The sequence below is a fragment of the Parasteatoda tepidariorum genome, chromosome 9 (genome assembly GCF_982258835.1).
Source record: "Parasteatoda tepidariorum strain Cologne lab strain chromosome 9, Ptep-v5.0, whole genome shotgun sequence".
Lineage (NCBI taxonomy): Eukaryota > Metazoa > Arthropoda > Arachnida > Araneae > Theridiidae > Parasteatoda > Parasteatoda tepidariorum.
This window is the reverse complement of record NC_141763.1, coordinates 4,833,461-4,849,907: the sequence shown is the minus strand read 5'-3', so window position 1 is coordinate 4,849,907 and position 16,447 is coordinate 4,833,461. Positions and strand designations below refer to the sequence as shown.

The following is a 16,447-nucleotide window of genomic DNA, read 5'->3' as shown; positions in this document are numbered from 1 at the left end:
CTAAAATTAGCCGGCTAAGTATGAAATGATTTATATTTCACACATTGCCTAGGTATTCTATAGAATGCCAAATGAGAAACCGGCAAAGTATAAAATACATCTCCGATTCGTTAAAATATCATTCAAAAATGACAAATTCAAAACGTCATCCGATTTGATAGTAATTTATTCGTGGATATAATTACATTTATTCGATATTTTAATACTTACGGACGATAGATTAGAAGAAACATCAGTGTTTGGAGTATCGGGCAAATATATACCGGGCAATGGCACTTGATCTTAAAAAAACTGATGTTTTTTTAAGTTCAAATACGGTATACATTTGCCCGGTATACCCTACACTAATGTTTTTTAAGGTCAAGTGCCACTGCCCGGTATGCATTTGCCCGGTATACCCTACACTGATGTTTTTTCAAGGTGCCATTGCCCGGTATATATTTGCCCGATACTCCAAACGCTGATGTTTCTTCTAATCTATCGTCACTAAGTATTAAAATTTCGAATAAATGTATTTATATCCACGAATAAATTACTATCAAATCGGATGTAATAAATATTTCGGACATTCAATAAAAGCGACTATGTGATTGTCAACATTCACCGGTGAAAGACAACAACCACCGATTTCGGTCATTCGCAGTAACATGCATATCATTTACATCATAACCTCATCAGGACGTTTATTTCATACTTTGCCTAAATAGCATCCGGCTTTCAATAGAATGCTTAGGCATTATATATGTTACCGTTAAAGTAAATAATGCAGTTATTTCATAGAATACCTAGTTATTCCATGAAATAACTGATCGTGTCCGTTAAAGTGTGTAATATGTTATTAATTTGACACTTTAACTAGTTATTCTATGAAATAACTAGGTATTCTATAAATTAACTAATGAGAGACAGTTAAAGTGTAAAATAAACAATTTATCTAAAATGAAATAACTAGGTATTCTATAAATAAACTAATGATTGACAATTAAAATGAAAAGGAAGTAATTTATCTAATTTATGCATCGTATAAATGGTATTTATGGAAACGTACCATAAAACCATTTGTTACCACAAGGATTACAATATTACACTTGGAATTACAAAGAACATTATTTCTAAAACAAAAACATTTTTTGTTGAAACACTGAGTTTTACACGAACATTTTTTAAATCCCTGTCGAGTACCTAAACTTTGAGCTACAGCAACCGACCGGAGTGATATTTCTACGTCCGGTACTTCTTCGATTTTAATTAATTTTTGTTCGCAGACACTGAACTGGAATCGGGAATATAATTGTTTTATGCAGCCGTTTCATGTACCCAATTGGAAAAATCCTTCTTCGGTTATTTTTATGATAATAGCTCAAATAGATTTGGCATCACCTTTTCCTCTGTCAACTTCAGGCACTGGGAAACCCCACAGAGGCTTCAGAATGAGATTTATCCGACATTAATTTCATGTTCTTCGCTTGAATTTCTAAACATTTTTTAGACTTTTCTCTTTCTCTTGGAACAACATTAAATTCATTAAAACACAATTTGCAGATTTTCTGCTCAACTTCATCTTCTGAAACATAATCTTCCGAACATGATATATGGACATACATTTGAAGCAAACTATATCTTCACTGCATTCTTTTAAACAGACAACACATACTTTCGTAATGGCATTATTTAATACTGTGTGTTCATCTACTCATAATGCAGCTACTCATAGTTCATAAATGCAGTAGGGGTGGAAGGTAAATGTATCTGTCTTGCGAGATATATGATATAGATTATTTTACACTTTAACGGGATGCAGATCGTTATTCTATGAAATAACTAGTTAAACCATGGAATACAAGAGAGTTTTACACTTTAACTGACACGATCAGTTATTGCATGGAATAACTAGGTATTCTATAAAATAACGGATTTCATACTTTAACGGTAACATATACAATGCCTAGGGAAAGTATGTAATAATTCTCACACTTCTTAATTTGTTTGAAAACATCCGGCATTCTATACAATGCCGGCGTTTCATACTTTGCGGGTAACACACACACATAGAATATAACAGTTCCTTTAATTTGTAACTATTGCTAATCATTTGTAGAGAAAATAATTCAAATAGGCCAAATAATTAGACTCGCTCTAAGATTCTATGCAAAATCTTAATTATACAGGTATAACTGTTTTTACGAGACTAAAACCGATTTGCATTTGTTTACGATCAATGGGTTAAATGATACAATACATTACATAAATCCGACAATTAAACAATATATTATATAAATATCGAATATTTATAACATCAGGAATTATATTAGTATATTATAATAATAATCAGACCAAATTATTAAACGCACTGTAGTTTTTTAAGAATGACATGATTTGCGCGATTTTATAGGCAATACTTTTATAGTTAAATATAAATGTAATGGATTTTTATTCGGTAGATTTTTTTATACACTTTCTATTTGTATTTATTTTTAACGCACTGCGTTACAATGTTAACGCATTGATACAGGAGCGTAAACAAATGCAAACCGGTTTCAGCCGAGTAAAGCTGTAAAGCATCACCTGATAATTTAGATTTTGCGTCTAATAATTTGGTCAGGTACTCTATGTACAATAAAATGAGCATAAGTAAAGTAAATATTTTTTGAGTATTTTTTTTTTGGTTTAAATATTTTGCAATTGAGAAAGTATACAGTAGAATAGTTTCCTCTTATATTAACATGATATCAATTTGTATAAATACAGGGTGTCCCAAAACGACCGCATAAACTCTGAACAGCAAGATTCCTCGATGGGAGTACATGAAAACTGCCCAAAGAAGCGTTCCTCTGCGATCCATAGTTTACGAGAAAAATACGAAAAACAGAGTATGACGTCACTGCCGGTGCAAGAAAAAAACACTTTATTGCACATGTCAACAATAGAATTTGCATATCTTTCAAGCCAATAATGTTTAAAACGTTCCCCGCGCATATTCTGCTATAAATTATGCAGAATATGCTGCTGCTGATATGTCCAATAAAGTGGGGTTTTTTTTCCTTGCACCGGCAGTGACGTCATACTTTGTTTTTCGTATTTTTCTCGTAAACTATGGATCGTAGAGGAACGCTTCTTTGGGCAGTTTTCATGTACTCCCACCGAGGAATCTTGCTGTTCAGAGTTTATGCGGTCGTTTTGGGACACCCTGTAAAATTTTCTCTTTTCGGTCATAAATTTTTTTTTTTTTATTTTGCTTCATTTTCTCACTGAGGAGTTCAGCAGACATTATTTAGTAGAGGTTTGGGGCTGGAGTTGCCCTTAACCTAATGTAGGTGACCTATCAGTCAATACAGCAGATTTAAGGACAATAAGTATCGAGACATTCGTTTGCATATTAACTATTTATTTAAAAACTATCAATTTCACACATTTTTTTATTATTACCACGTTTATATTAACTTGCCTTTGTGTATGTCTGTTCGGGTGGAATTTCGTAATCGATTTTAAACTAACTTCCCGACTAGCTACAGACTTCAAATTTGGTACATAGTTCAGAATTGGATGACAATGCATGAAAATTATGAAAAAAAAGACATACAAAGTAAAATAAAATTGAAATGAAAGAAAAATTAATATTTTCGCGATTGTCTTTTGTTGTCGATTCGATTATTTCAAATGAGTGTCTCGTGTCAGTTGAAAAGTTTTGAGTACAGTGAGTGAAAAAAATTGAGATTTTGGAAGTGAGTACAAAAAAAAATCGAAATAAGAAATAATATTTTTAAAAACCACGTCTTTGTAGTGGAGAATAATAATTAAAAAACAAAAATTTGAAAAACGAAAAACGTGGGGCTCATGACAGTACACATACACATACATATACACATTTTCTTACTCATACACACACACATCCACATATACATACACATGCACATGCATATACACAAACATTCAGATACAATTACAGATATACATGCATATATTCTCATGAGCACACATACACACACTAACATAACATTATTGTTATGTATTTCATGCTCCCCACGTTTTCGTTTTTCAAATTTTTATTTTTTAATTATTATTCTCCACTACAAAAACGTGGTTTAAAAAGAAAGAAAAAAAAACGAATTTCTGAGATTTTTCTGTAAATATAGTGATTGAAAAGTTAGTTGTGAAGCTCGTTCGCGTTTCAGCATGCTCAGACCTCTCATAGGTTAACCTAAGCATGCCTTGTCTATGAACGGATCTTTTCCAGAATAATCCTTCACACGCCTCTTTTCTTTCTTACAAAAAGACAAAAAAATTACGTGTCCTTAATAACTCCTCGATGAAGTGTAAGCAGATCCCCGTGTCAGCAGATATCCCCTTTAACAGGAGAAAAAAAGAGCGTAAATACCCTTTCGAAGCATATTTTAACACTTCAGTAGTAATAACTGACCGAATTTTTCTTTCAAAAGTATCCAAGACAGCCATCGCCTGAATTGACGCAAGAAAAGGCTCGCAAGAAAACTTTCTTTCATTACTTTTACTTACAAGGCAAACATTACTTTCTCAAGGCTCGCAAGAAAAGATATTGAAATAAAACAAAAAAAATTTATAAAAAATTAAGTTTCTCGGAATGGACTAATTGTTGTTGTTGTAGTTCATTTACGTCGCACTAGAGCTGCACAATGGGCTATTGGCGACGGTCTGGGAACCATCCCTGAGGATGATCCGAAGACACGCCATCACAATTTTGATCCTTTGCGGAAGGGGATGGCACCCCCGCTTCAGTAGCCCGATGACCATCACGCGAAATCGAGCACTTTATGGTTTAACGAGGACCCATACCGCACCCCCTCGGTCCCTACGCAGACTGATACAAGTGGTCACCCACCCGCACACTGACAGCAGCCAGTGATGCGGTGATCTGCTGGGAACCGTGTCTTAACGATCAGTTCACCGCGGGAGGGAAATGGACTAAAAAAAACCTACCTTGTCAGACCTTCTGAAAGTGATGCGCCCCTATGTTTTTAGTTCTCGATTGGATAAACTAAAGTTATTTCCTCCTTTTCAGTCCCATTGTTGTTCTTAGTCATTTTATTCCACTTTATTATTTTACCAACTCAAATAAGGTAGCGTTTGAATAATATTTCACCTATTTAAAAGTGAATGACAAGTACTTATAGTTTCTTTTGAAAGATAATATTTTTACTATTCCTCCTTTGCGAGAACCAACATTTTAAAAACTGTTGGTATTTATTTTAGTCAATTTAAAACTTCTGAATATAAGTTGAAAGTGCTCGCCGGTTTAATTGAATTTACCTCCATTTGCGTCTGTACATTTTTTTTTTCTTTTCTGAATTCTCAATATTTTGAGAATTGGTAGCTATCGCTTTATTTATTTTCAATTGCCTGAGTCGAGGCTATGTTGGGTACCTCTGAGAGAAAGGTCTTGAGAAGTACTTTTGGAGGATTTAAAAAAAATGGTGTGTGGCTTAGTAGATCAAATCTAGAGCTATATCAATCATATAATGAACCTGACATTATTAACTTTATTAAACGACAAAGAATAAAATGGGCAGGCCACGTTATCAGAATGGACGAAGACCGTACCACAAAAAGAGTTTTCAATGCTAGACCAGTTGGCACATGAAAAAGAGGCAGGCTGAATTTGAGATGGATAGATGGCCCAGAGAAAAACCTTTTGGTCTTAAAAACTAAAAATTGGAAAACACTAGCCAAAAAAAAGGTGAGCATGGAAAAAACTTCTTGAGAAGGTCAAGGCCCACCCTGGGCTGTCGAGCCATTGCTGATGATGAGGAGTCGAAATTAAATTGAGTGAGCAAATCCTATAAGCGATATCCAAGTAACTTTTTTTTCCTCTTTTTTTCTTTCAATTCCTACTGTTAGTTTACACTCTCTCCCTATATCGTATTCAAATTTTCAATCCTTAATAAAATACTTTTTATTTATTCATCCACTCAAGCTTAAATGCATTTTTTTAAAAAAAAAAACCTGTAGGGGATGACGCTTGAGGATGTCAATACAGTTTGTTTCAACTATTAATTCATTCATTAAATAATTATGAACGGAAAACGAAATGGAATTTTCCGATAGGTTAAGCGTTAGTCGTTGTTTTAAATTTTACTATAAGCTTTCCAGTTTTTCACAGATTTTAAAAATAATATCAGTGATCATTTCTAGCTTATAGCTCTATTTGAACAAAGAAGTAGTTTATTGCTCACATTTAATTGGGTATAATATAGCCTACGTCACAGGTTGTGTTGTTCCTACTAAATTTAACCCATGAACGGCATTTTCTGCGAGCCTAACTTCAAGCCACAAATAAACAAACGAAGTGTTCGATCGTTTAAATAGCTGCTCGCCAGATTTTATTGCATTATAAAGAAAAGTTATTGAAACTAAATACAACTAAATAAACAACAACAACTAAAACAAATAACAACAACTACTAATAACAATAACTAAATAAACAACAACTAAATTCCATTCGTTTAGCATTGCGTCATATGTTGTTCCTACTAAATCGAAGTAGTTGTGTTTTTTTCATATTATACCCAATTAGGGTAAACCAACCAGTGAAGGAACATTCCATATATAAATTGATTAAAAATAAGAATTTGAAAGTTTTTCTTCAGATTGATTGGTAACAATAGCTCACTGCCAAACAATAGGAAGTCATCTAGCAATGTTTTGGATTACCTGGTCAAATAGACTTCTCTGGAAAAAATTTTGAATTTCTTATTATCTTTGCAACACCTTGTTTCTTTGAAAAAATTATAAGGTGAGTGTTTGGATTTATATGTTTGAAGTGGAATTAATTGCATGTAATAGTTTTATTTTTTTTTCGCTGTGAAAATAAGAATTCAAAATATAGTTATTGAAGTTACGTTTTATTTTTTTAAGCATCGTAGCATAAGCAAGTAATGAGATAAGGGGGTGTTTATTCACTGGATCACCAAACGTGGAAAAACCAGTGAAGGAACAAGTGTTCATTTACTGGGTTTTTTTCTAAGTTAATGAAAATAAAAGATAAACTTTAATTTTCTTGTACCTTTAGTGATGTTCCGCATCAAAAGTATGGTAAAAATACGAAAAACAACTTCTAACCAGCGAGGGAACAGGCATTACTGGGCATAGATTTCCCAGTGAATGAACAGTATGTGCTAATATGTTGACACTTCAATTTTCAATTCATGATTACAAAAAAAAAAGTTTACATTTTCCAAGTATTTGTATGTTATAATTTCAAGAATAGGCTTGTTTTTAAATATATTGTAATGGCTTATAAATTCATAAAGAGCATTAAAAAATAACCAAAATTAAGTGTTCCTTTACTGGGTGTTCCTTCACTGGTAAGAGCTGTTCCTTCACTTGGTCTTTTTACTACTTGTTATTTGACCCTCCAAAACTTTAAAACAATATTATGTGAGTTCTCTACAATTTTTTTACATAATTTGCAATTAGTAACAAATATGTTGTCGTTTAACTAAAATTACGAATTTTGAAATTAATATGATTTTTTGAAAGGCAAGCGAAGCTCAAGTGTTCCTATTTTATATTCGCTGTGTCAGGTAAATTCAATAAAGAACATTATAACAAATTTATACTTTTAAAGTTGTATGATACAACACGCCTTTTTTTTCCTTTAATTCCTACTATCAGTTCACACTCGCTCTATATATATTTATATATCGTATTCAAATTTTCAATTGTTAATAAAATACTTTTTTTTTCACGCTTTCAAATTTAAATACATTTTTTAAAACTTGTAGTGCATGACACATGATGTTAGTACAGTTTTTTTAAATATTAATTCGCTTATTAAATTTAATGAATTAAATTTAGTTTTATGGGGGGGGGGGGAATTGTAATTCTTGAGTAAAAAGAAACTGAAATAAAAATTTTCCTTTGTTGACCTAAATAGAAATTGACTTTAAATTTATTTTTGTTGACGTAAATAGAAATTAACTTTAAATTTATTTTTGTTGACGTAAATAGAAATCGACTTTAAATTTATTTTTGTTGACGTAAATAGAAATTGACTTTAAATTTATTTTTGTTGACCTAAATAGAAATTGACTTTAAATTTATTTTTTTTGACCTAAATAGAAATTGACTTTAAATTTATTTTTTTTGACCTAAATAGAAATTGACTTTAAATTTATTTTTGTTGACGTAAATAGAAATTGACTTTAAATTTATTTTTGTTGACCTAAATAGAAATTGACTTTAAATTTATTTTTGTTGACAAAAATAGAAATTGACTTTAAATTTATTTTTGTTGACGTAAATAGAAATTGACTTTAAATTTATTTTTGTTGACGTAAATAGAAATTGACTTTAAATTTATTTTTGTTGACGTAAATAGAAATTGACTTTAAATTTATTTTTGTTGACGTAAATAGAAATTGACTTTAAATTTATTTTTGTTGACGTAAATAGAAATTGACTTTAAATTTATTTTTGTTGACCTAAATAGAAATTGACTTTAAATTTATTTTTGTTGACCTAAATAGAAATTGACTTTAAATTTATTTTTGCATTACTTGTTCATATTGTTAGTTCTAACATCTGAAGCATTTTTATTTTCATTGCGGATTTTAGAAGAGTCATGAGAGGTCACTATTATACAAGATTGTTAAACTTTTCGCACATTTTATTTTAGGTATTCCTATTTCATTATGATGTGATTGTCGTATTTATTTTGACATTTAAATTTCAGTTTGGTTTTAATGCTGTATATTAAAAATAAACTTACAAAAAAGTAGACTTACTTTTTAAAGTCCTTTCATGTAAGCGTCAAGGGGTTGCACTGGGGATAATAAAAACAAACTCTAACGAATCATTGCTGAGGAGATTGAAAGTAACAAAACCTATTTGATTGTCGGGGGAAACAAAGATGAACAGTTTGTTAAGAACAACTCCAAGTTTCATAAAGCAATCAAAGTGGTTTTAATGCTTATCACGCCGCCTTCCTCGCTAGCGATTCGACAGATTTTGATAATTTTTTTAAGAAGTTTTTGCACTGTTTTTTCTTAAGTTATTGTCAAATTGTGAAACTTAATGTGCATCATGTTTTTTACAAGGATTTTACAGATTTAGAAGGATTTAAGGAGATATCCTACATTTCAAAAAGACAAATAATGCGACCAAAATATGAACAAAAGTTAAATTGTTGATACAGCCTGCTGAAATTATTGACAAGATAAGTCTGGAATTTAATTAATAGTCTGACCAGCATACTCTCAGTTGTGTCAGCGGAGAAGCAAGGATTTTTAAGAATTTCTTATTTATGGTTTCTTAGAGGATTAACATCAAATTTGCAGTGAAAACTTTTTCCTCCTCGTTTTGTTAATAATAGTTTAAACTCGAAAAAGCCTTCACAATAGTTTGAACTCAAATTATTATTACAGTCGGACATCTATTTAACGAACTTCCCTTTTACGAATTTCTCTATTTTGCGAATTTTTTCGAGAAACCAAGTATATATTTTGGAAATTTCTTCTTAAAATAACTTCCAAACAGTGAAGTGAATTTTCTGTTGAACGAACTTTTCTTTGAAATCCACTTTCCCTATTTCCCAAAATATTTCAAAGCATTTTAAACTTGTTAACGCATGTTATGGGAGAAATGGCCTTCAATTAATTTTTGAAGCCACTGCTTTATGAAATGTAATACTGTTTTCTCTAAAAATTATCTCTTAAAAAGCAGTAAATTCCCTTTTTGTTCACTTCAAACTGTTTTAATCCGTAGAAAATTAAATTAACGGATTTTATCCGTAGAAATTTAACTTTAGAGCGCATGTGGTAATGTAGACTTAAAATTACTTTTATAATAAATGCAACTATAATTTATACATAAATTTAGCCTTTTCTTCGTTGAAAATGTATAACACTCTATAATGTTTTGATCTATTCTTGCTTGCCATGCAGATTTATTTTATGGTTAAGATTTATAAAATAAATAGTAGATACTAGTTTACAAGATAAAAATGCATCATTTTTTATTTTTATTATGTCTGGTGTTTATGAATTTAAAACCTGTTTTGCGTTGCTTAAGTATTTCGAAAGGTGATTTTCTATTTAACGAATTTTCCATATAACGAACTTATTATCGGAATTTAGCGACTTCGTTAAATAGGGGTACGACTGTATTATTATTCATTTATTGACTTTTTTTAAAAAAAAGCGACACATTGGCTGCAGCGTAAAAAACCATAAATACAGAATGAAACTTTTTATAGATAAAATAAGTGTTATTTTATTTCTATTAGGAAATATTCAGTTAATTTTTCACGTAAAAATTTGTTTTTCGAGAAATCAACAAAATTTTAGATATTTAATAATTATAGTTCAAAGGGATGATGACAATTTATAAAGGCGTCTTGCAGTAGTTACATTACAAATTAAATTTTGATTCTAAATTGTGTGCATAAAGTTAAATTATAAATTCTACAAAAAAAAATTTAAAAAATAGGACATTTTTTATGATCCTATTCCAAAAATTTGAAAATTTATCTAAATATTGTATAATTAGTGTGTAATAAATTGACAATGGTAGAATATTGTTTCTTTCTCTTTTTTTTTTCTTTTTTTTTTAATTCTATTCATTTTTTTCCCGCAAATGTCATCTTGCAATATTTTTAGCATTGTACAGTATGATTTTCGTTTGATTACAGTCCCAATAATAATTTAGGATGCAATATATTTTAGGAATCATACATTTGTGGTAAAATTGTTTAAACAAATTAAAAGAAATAAAAAAAAGCTTCTACAAATTGGAATGTAAGCATTCACAACCGGTGAATATAATTTTGTCTTTATTTTCAAATTTCCACCCGCCTCTTTTCTTAAAATTATAAATAAAGTATAACAAATAAAAAATTTCATGAATTTTAAATTCAAAATAAAGTAAGAATTTAAAATAATCTCATCCTCTAACAATACATGCTTTAGATCCATATTTTCTGAATTAACTAAATAATATCGCTCATGGGCTACAGTGGTGGCACAACTCAAAAAACACGATTTTTGGACTAAGAACAGGTGTAAATATGAAAATACACATTCGTTTCAGCTGCAATACTGGCACAACTCATAATTCAACTTGAAGGTAATCTTCGTTTAAGCAAACTAAAGCATTTCTTATGCATTTACCTTAGCAATGGAAACTTTAAACCCACTTATCTCAAAGCATGATTTTTTGAGTTGTGCCGCTATTGCAGCCCATGAGCGATATATCATTAAAAACTAAATGATAATTAAGATCAAATTCTCCATAGTTTTAAGGAGTTATATATATATATATATATATATATATATATATATATATATATATATATATATATATATATATATGTACACACATACATAATACTGAATATAGGTCTTTTACAAAGTTCTCAAAAAATACACTGCTCTCTTAGTTTTTTAGTTTAATTCTTTACTTTTAATTTTTTAAAATGTGCTTTTTTCTCAAGCTGACAAAATTCAATTTGCTCAATGAAGAATTACTTTAAAAGCAAATGACTTTAAAAACAAGGTTTATTCTTCAAAAACCTAAAAATAGACAACTGCAAAATTGTTTTGTGGGAAAATTGTAGCCTATTTAGTCTTCTATGAGACACAGTGGGAACTCTTAATAATCTTGCTGTAGAATGTGGAGATATCAACTTAGAGGAGTAATTTCAATACTGCTCTGAATTGAACACGTTATTTTCATAGACACGTTATTTCATGTCTTTTTTCATAGTCTATTTCAGGTTGCCATTGAAAAAATGGAAGTTCGAAAGGAAAGAAAGAAGGTTACCTGATGAGGAGGTCTTTCTGTCCGGAGCCTGCAATGCATCTTCGGATGAACTAGTGGGCACCTGAGGTGGTTGAGGTTCTAGGTCAGCAGCCACAAATGAATCTTTAGTGGTCGAAGACACCATCGAAAAATCCATGTCCCTCAATAAGAAATCATCGGAATCGATGATAGTGGATTCCAACATGGTGAGATGCTGTTAAGATATTTTTTACCTTTTATGGATGACACGTTTTTTGTTTTGTTTTCCACTAGCTTATTAGAAACTTTGGCATATTTTCAGACGATCTTTTGGAACGGCGGGAATAAGTATTCTTTGCTAACCAAAATCGTTTGCGGAAAAGGAACTACTCTATTCTAGCGTTAAAAAGGCCTCAACTCGTTATCAGAGATTTGCCAGGAGAGTCAAACGATAATTATAAATGCATTTTTTTTTCTTCACAAGTCATTTTGGTGGCATCCAAAAGAATAAAACCCAAAATAAAATACACACACGAATGCTGATACAGAAACTGAAAATGTAACTTTTTTTAATAAAAAAATGTCTCCTACTTTCCATCAAAAGTTTTTTCACATAATGTCAACATACACAAAATATCTTCCTTAACTTTTCTCGACCGCGAAAATTCTAATAAAAGAAGCAAGGATGAGAGCAAAAAAAAAAAAACGTCAGAATATCAAAATTAATAGTCATTTTTTATCCTCGTCCTCAGACACCCCCCTATTTTTATTTGCTTAGTAGTTCTTTTAAATTTTCGGTATAAATATTCACTTTTAAAAGACGGTAGCAGCATGTTGTAGTAGGAGCGAGATAGAAAAAAAAATAACATTACAGAATTTTTCAGTATTAAGAAATGCCGGGCAAATGTCTCTGCCAATCACGGGGATGAGTCAAATGACGTCACGGCTCACGTCACGTCATCTCCCGTGAGATGATGAGGTGTAGAAAAGAAAAAACAGATGGGGTTTCCAACTTTGAGTGAAAAAGAGGAAACATCTTTAATGGCTTTTTTCATGGTGTTTTGAATTAAAACCGGAAAAAAACTTCTTTTTTTTTTAATTCGATGAAGAAAAAAAATATTTATTTAATTTTGTAAGTGAATAACCGGGACGAAAAATGGACGATTATAATAATCTTAAACATTCATGGGATTATCCATTTCCATTTCGATGTTCTTGCCGAATAAATGACGCATTGAAATAAATAAAAAACTAAACAGCTTATTGATGTTTATCTAAATCTACTTGGAACTAATTTCTCTAATGTTTAAGAGGCCTCCTTCGCCATTTGCAATTTTCAGTCGGCTCCTTAAATAATCCAATGTTGTAGAAAAATTTATATTTATCACTATTTCATTTACTTGGCTCGCACTTGACAAAAGTAGAAAAAAGTTTGATAAATAAAAAATAAGAGATGTTGGCAGATTACATTTATGTCCTAAATTTTAAAATTTTTAAAAAAAGATGCAAATTGTTTTTAATGCATCCCAGTTACTTTAATGTTAAAAACCAGAATAACCAACTGCAGATAGATTTAATAATGGTTGATAAAAAAAAAAATTTGAATCGTATATAAATTTTCAAAAACTGTAATTTTAAAGGCGATGTGCAAAATTCGAGAAAAATAGTTCTCGAGAAAAAAAATTTAAAAAAAAAACGTAGTATATTTAAAATTTGATTACTCAGGAACTATTTTATCGATTCCGCCCAAATTTTTTATTTCGCCATGTACAGTTACATTCTTGAAAATGACGCAAAACATTTTACACAACACCCTACTACTCTGCCGACTATTATTAATCACAAATAATAATAAACATTCCCTTCCTTTAACACACTTCTATGTGAGATTGAGGACATCTAGCTTTGGACTGATACGAAGTCGAAAAAACTACATTATTTTTGTAGATTACTACGCTTACAACTACTTTGTTACAAATGTAGTTAACTACAACTACCTCTTTTTTAAAATGTAAGTGATTACTTCGCTAATTTGAGGAACCGAACTCTGCTGGAGAAATTAATTTACACCTGTATTATTCACACTGCTGGAGAAAATAATTTACACCTGTATAATTCTCACTGCTGGATAAATTAATTTACACCCGTATTATTCATACTGCTGGAGAAATTGATTTACACTACTGGAAAAATTAATTTACACCTGTATAATTTCCACTGCTGGAGAAATTAATTTACACCTGTACAAATTGCACTGCTATCGGAATTAATTTACACCTGCATTATTCACAATGTTGGAGAAATTAATTTACACCTGCATTATTCACACTGCTGGAGAAATTAATGTACACATTATGTTCAAAATGATTTTAAATTTTAAAAAAATGAGCTTATATGAAGCATGGAGAATTATTTCGAAAGATTTATTCATGTTTACACGAGGCAGTTCGTTATTCTAAAACATTTTTGTTCATTTAGTCTTCAGCGTGTCCTTCTTGACCAACAAATATTTAATTTAAGAGATGCTATCAAATATACTTGCAATTTCGCTCTTTTTATTTCCTGTAAGAAGTAAAGTAGATCGAAAATATGTTTTCTTCCTTTTTAAAATAATATCACTCTTTTTCCGAGTTGCACAGTCGCATGTGAAAGTGATTGTTCGTAGATTAAATATTAGTTACGCGTGACTTTAAATACGCAATTCTTGTTCACTCACGAGGGGGGGGGGTATTTAAAAGTGCGTCTATTGACAGATTCTAGTTCTTTTTTTTAAGCGCAGTTAATTATTTTTCAATTCTAGCTCTCCTTTTTAACGTATGAATAAAATGTGCTTAGATAAAATTATATATTTTATAGAAAATATACTTTTATATTTATTATTTTATTACAGTCGTTGAACAGCAGATCGAATTTTCAGTTTACGACTACTTATGTTAAATTCCGTATCCTTGTCATTTTGAAGCCAACCCAGAAGACAAGGGAACTTACGGATTAAGAATTAGGAGACGTTTTCCTTTGCTTAGGACCTTTTGAGGACACTAACACACATTTGCTGCTACATGGAGAGAAAAATCTCGAAAAAACCTCTCACTGTAAGCCTGGCGGCAAGGGGACTCAAACCCATGATTCGTCAACCACTGAGGATATTTTTCCGTGAGCACTGTGGTCGGTGCGAGTCGGGTGCGGGATTCGTATCGACCAGCCACCGCTGAGATACAAACAAGGTTCAACTCATTGGAAGGCGAACGCTCCATCCTTTGAGCCATCATGGCTCTCTCCACTACTTCAGTATTTCAATACTGCAGTGCAGTTTATTACTTCAGTGCACTTTATTACTTCAGTGCAGTTCATTATTTCAATGCACTTCATTACTTCAGAGCAGTTCATTACTTCAGTACAGTTCATTTCTTCAGTACAGTTCATTTCTTCATCGCAGTTTATTACTTCAGTGCAGTTCATTACTTCAGTACAGTTCATTTCTTCAGTACAGTTCATTTCTTCATCGCAGTTTATTACTTCAGTACAGTTCATTACTTCAGTACAGTTCATTTCTTCAGTACAGTTCATTTCTTCAGTACAGTTCATTTCTTCATCGCAGTTTATTACTTCAGTGCAGTTCATTACTTCAGTACAGTTCATTTCTTCAGTACAGTTCATTTCTTCATCGCAGTTCATTACTTCAGTACAGTTCATTTCTTCAGTACAGTTCATTTCTTCATCGCAGTTTATTACTTCAGTGCAGTTCATTACTTCAGTACAGTTCATTTCTTCAGTACAGTTCATTTCTTCATCGCAGTTTATTACTTCATCGCAGTTCATTACTTCAGTACAGTTCATTTCTTCAGTACAGTTCATTTCTTCATCGCAGTTTATTACTTCAGTACAGTTCATTTCTTCAGTACAGTTCATTTCTTCAATGCACTTCATTACTTCAGAGCAGTTCATTACTTCAGTACAGTTCATTTCTTCAGTACAGTTCATTTCTTCATCGCAGTTCATTACTTCAGTGCAGTTCATTACTTCAGTACAGTTCATTTCTTCATCGCAGTTTATTACTTCAGTGCAGTTCATTACTTCAGTACAGTTCATTTCTTCAGTACAGTTCATTTCTTCATCGCAGTTCATTACTTCAGTACAGTTCATTTCTTCAGTACAGTTCATTTCTTCATCGCAGTTCATTTCTTCAGTACAGTTCATTTCTTCATCGCAGTTCATTACTTCAGTACAGTTCATTTCTTCAGTACAGTTCATTTCTTCAGTACAGTTTATTACTTCAGTGCAGTGTAGAAGTAGCTATTTTACGAGAAAGGGACAAAAACCAGAAAAAAAGTCGCTTAATTGTAATAAATTTTGATTCCGAGTAATAAAATCATTCCAAAATTTACTGAATGCTGTTTTGACGGGATAAAAACGTGGTTTTGCTTATTCTAATAATGGACAAAAAAAAATCCTAATAAACAAATAAAAATAAAAAAAAACTTTGTCAGCTGTGTTTAGTACATATCTTTCAGTTTTGTGCTTAATTTCGTAATGGTACTGATTTGGCTAGTGACTTAATAAATAAAGTTTGTGATATTCATCTTTTTTTTTTCCTTTAAGACAGTGTTTCCCAAAGTGTGGTACGCGTACCCCCAGGGGTGCGGGAACAGTTATTAGGGGGTACGCGTTCTCTTATGTGAAATATCTTGCAACAAAC

The 16,447-nt window shown here is 31.2% G+C and overlaps 1 protein-coding gene and 1 long non-coding RNA gene across 2 annotated transcripts in view; one reads left to right on the top strand and one right to left on the bottom strand.

The window, feature by feature from the left end:
- The window catches only part of LOC107447075 (forkhead box protein F1), a 31,328-nt gene extending 19,250 nt beyond the window's left edge, over positions 1-12,078 (bottom strand). Inside the window, exon 1 of the mRNA XM_016061887.4 lies at positions 11,794-12,078. Coding sequence (XP_015917373.1) covers positions 11,794-11,977 — 184 coding nt within the window. The 5' untranslated portion in view covers positions 11,978-12,078. The remainder of the gene's footprint in view (positions 1-11,793) is intronic.
- The window catches only part of LOC107447076 (uncharacterized), a 50,248-nt gene extending 38,036 nt beyond the window's left edge, over positions 1-12,212 (top strand). Inside the window, exons 2-3 of the long non-coding RNA XR_002376556.4 lie at positions 11,737-11,978; positions 12,074-12,212. This is a non-coding gene — a long non-coding RNA (uncharacterized LOC107447076). The remainder of the gene's footprint in view (positions 1-11,736; positions 11,979-12,073) is intronic.
- Positions 12,213-16,447: the final 4,235 nt, after the last annotated feature.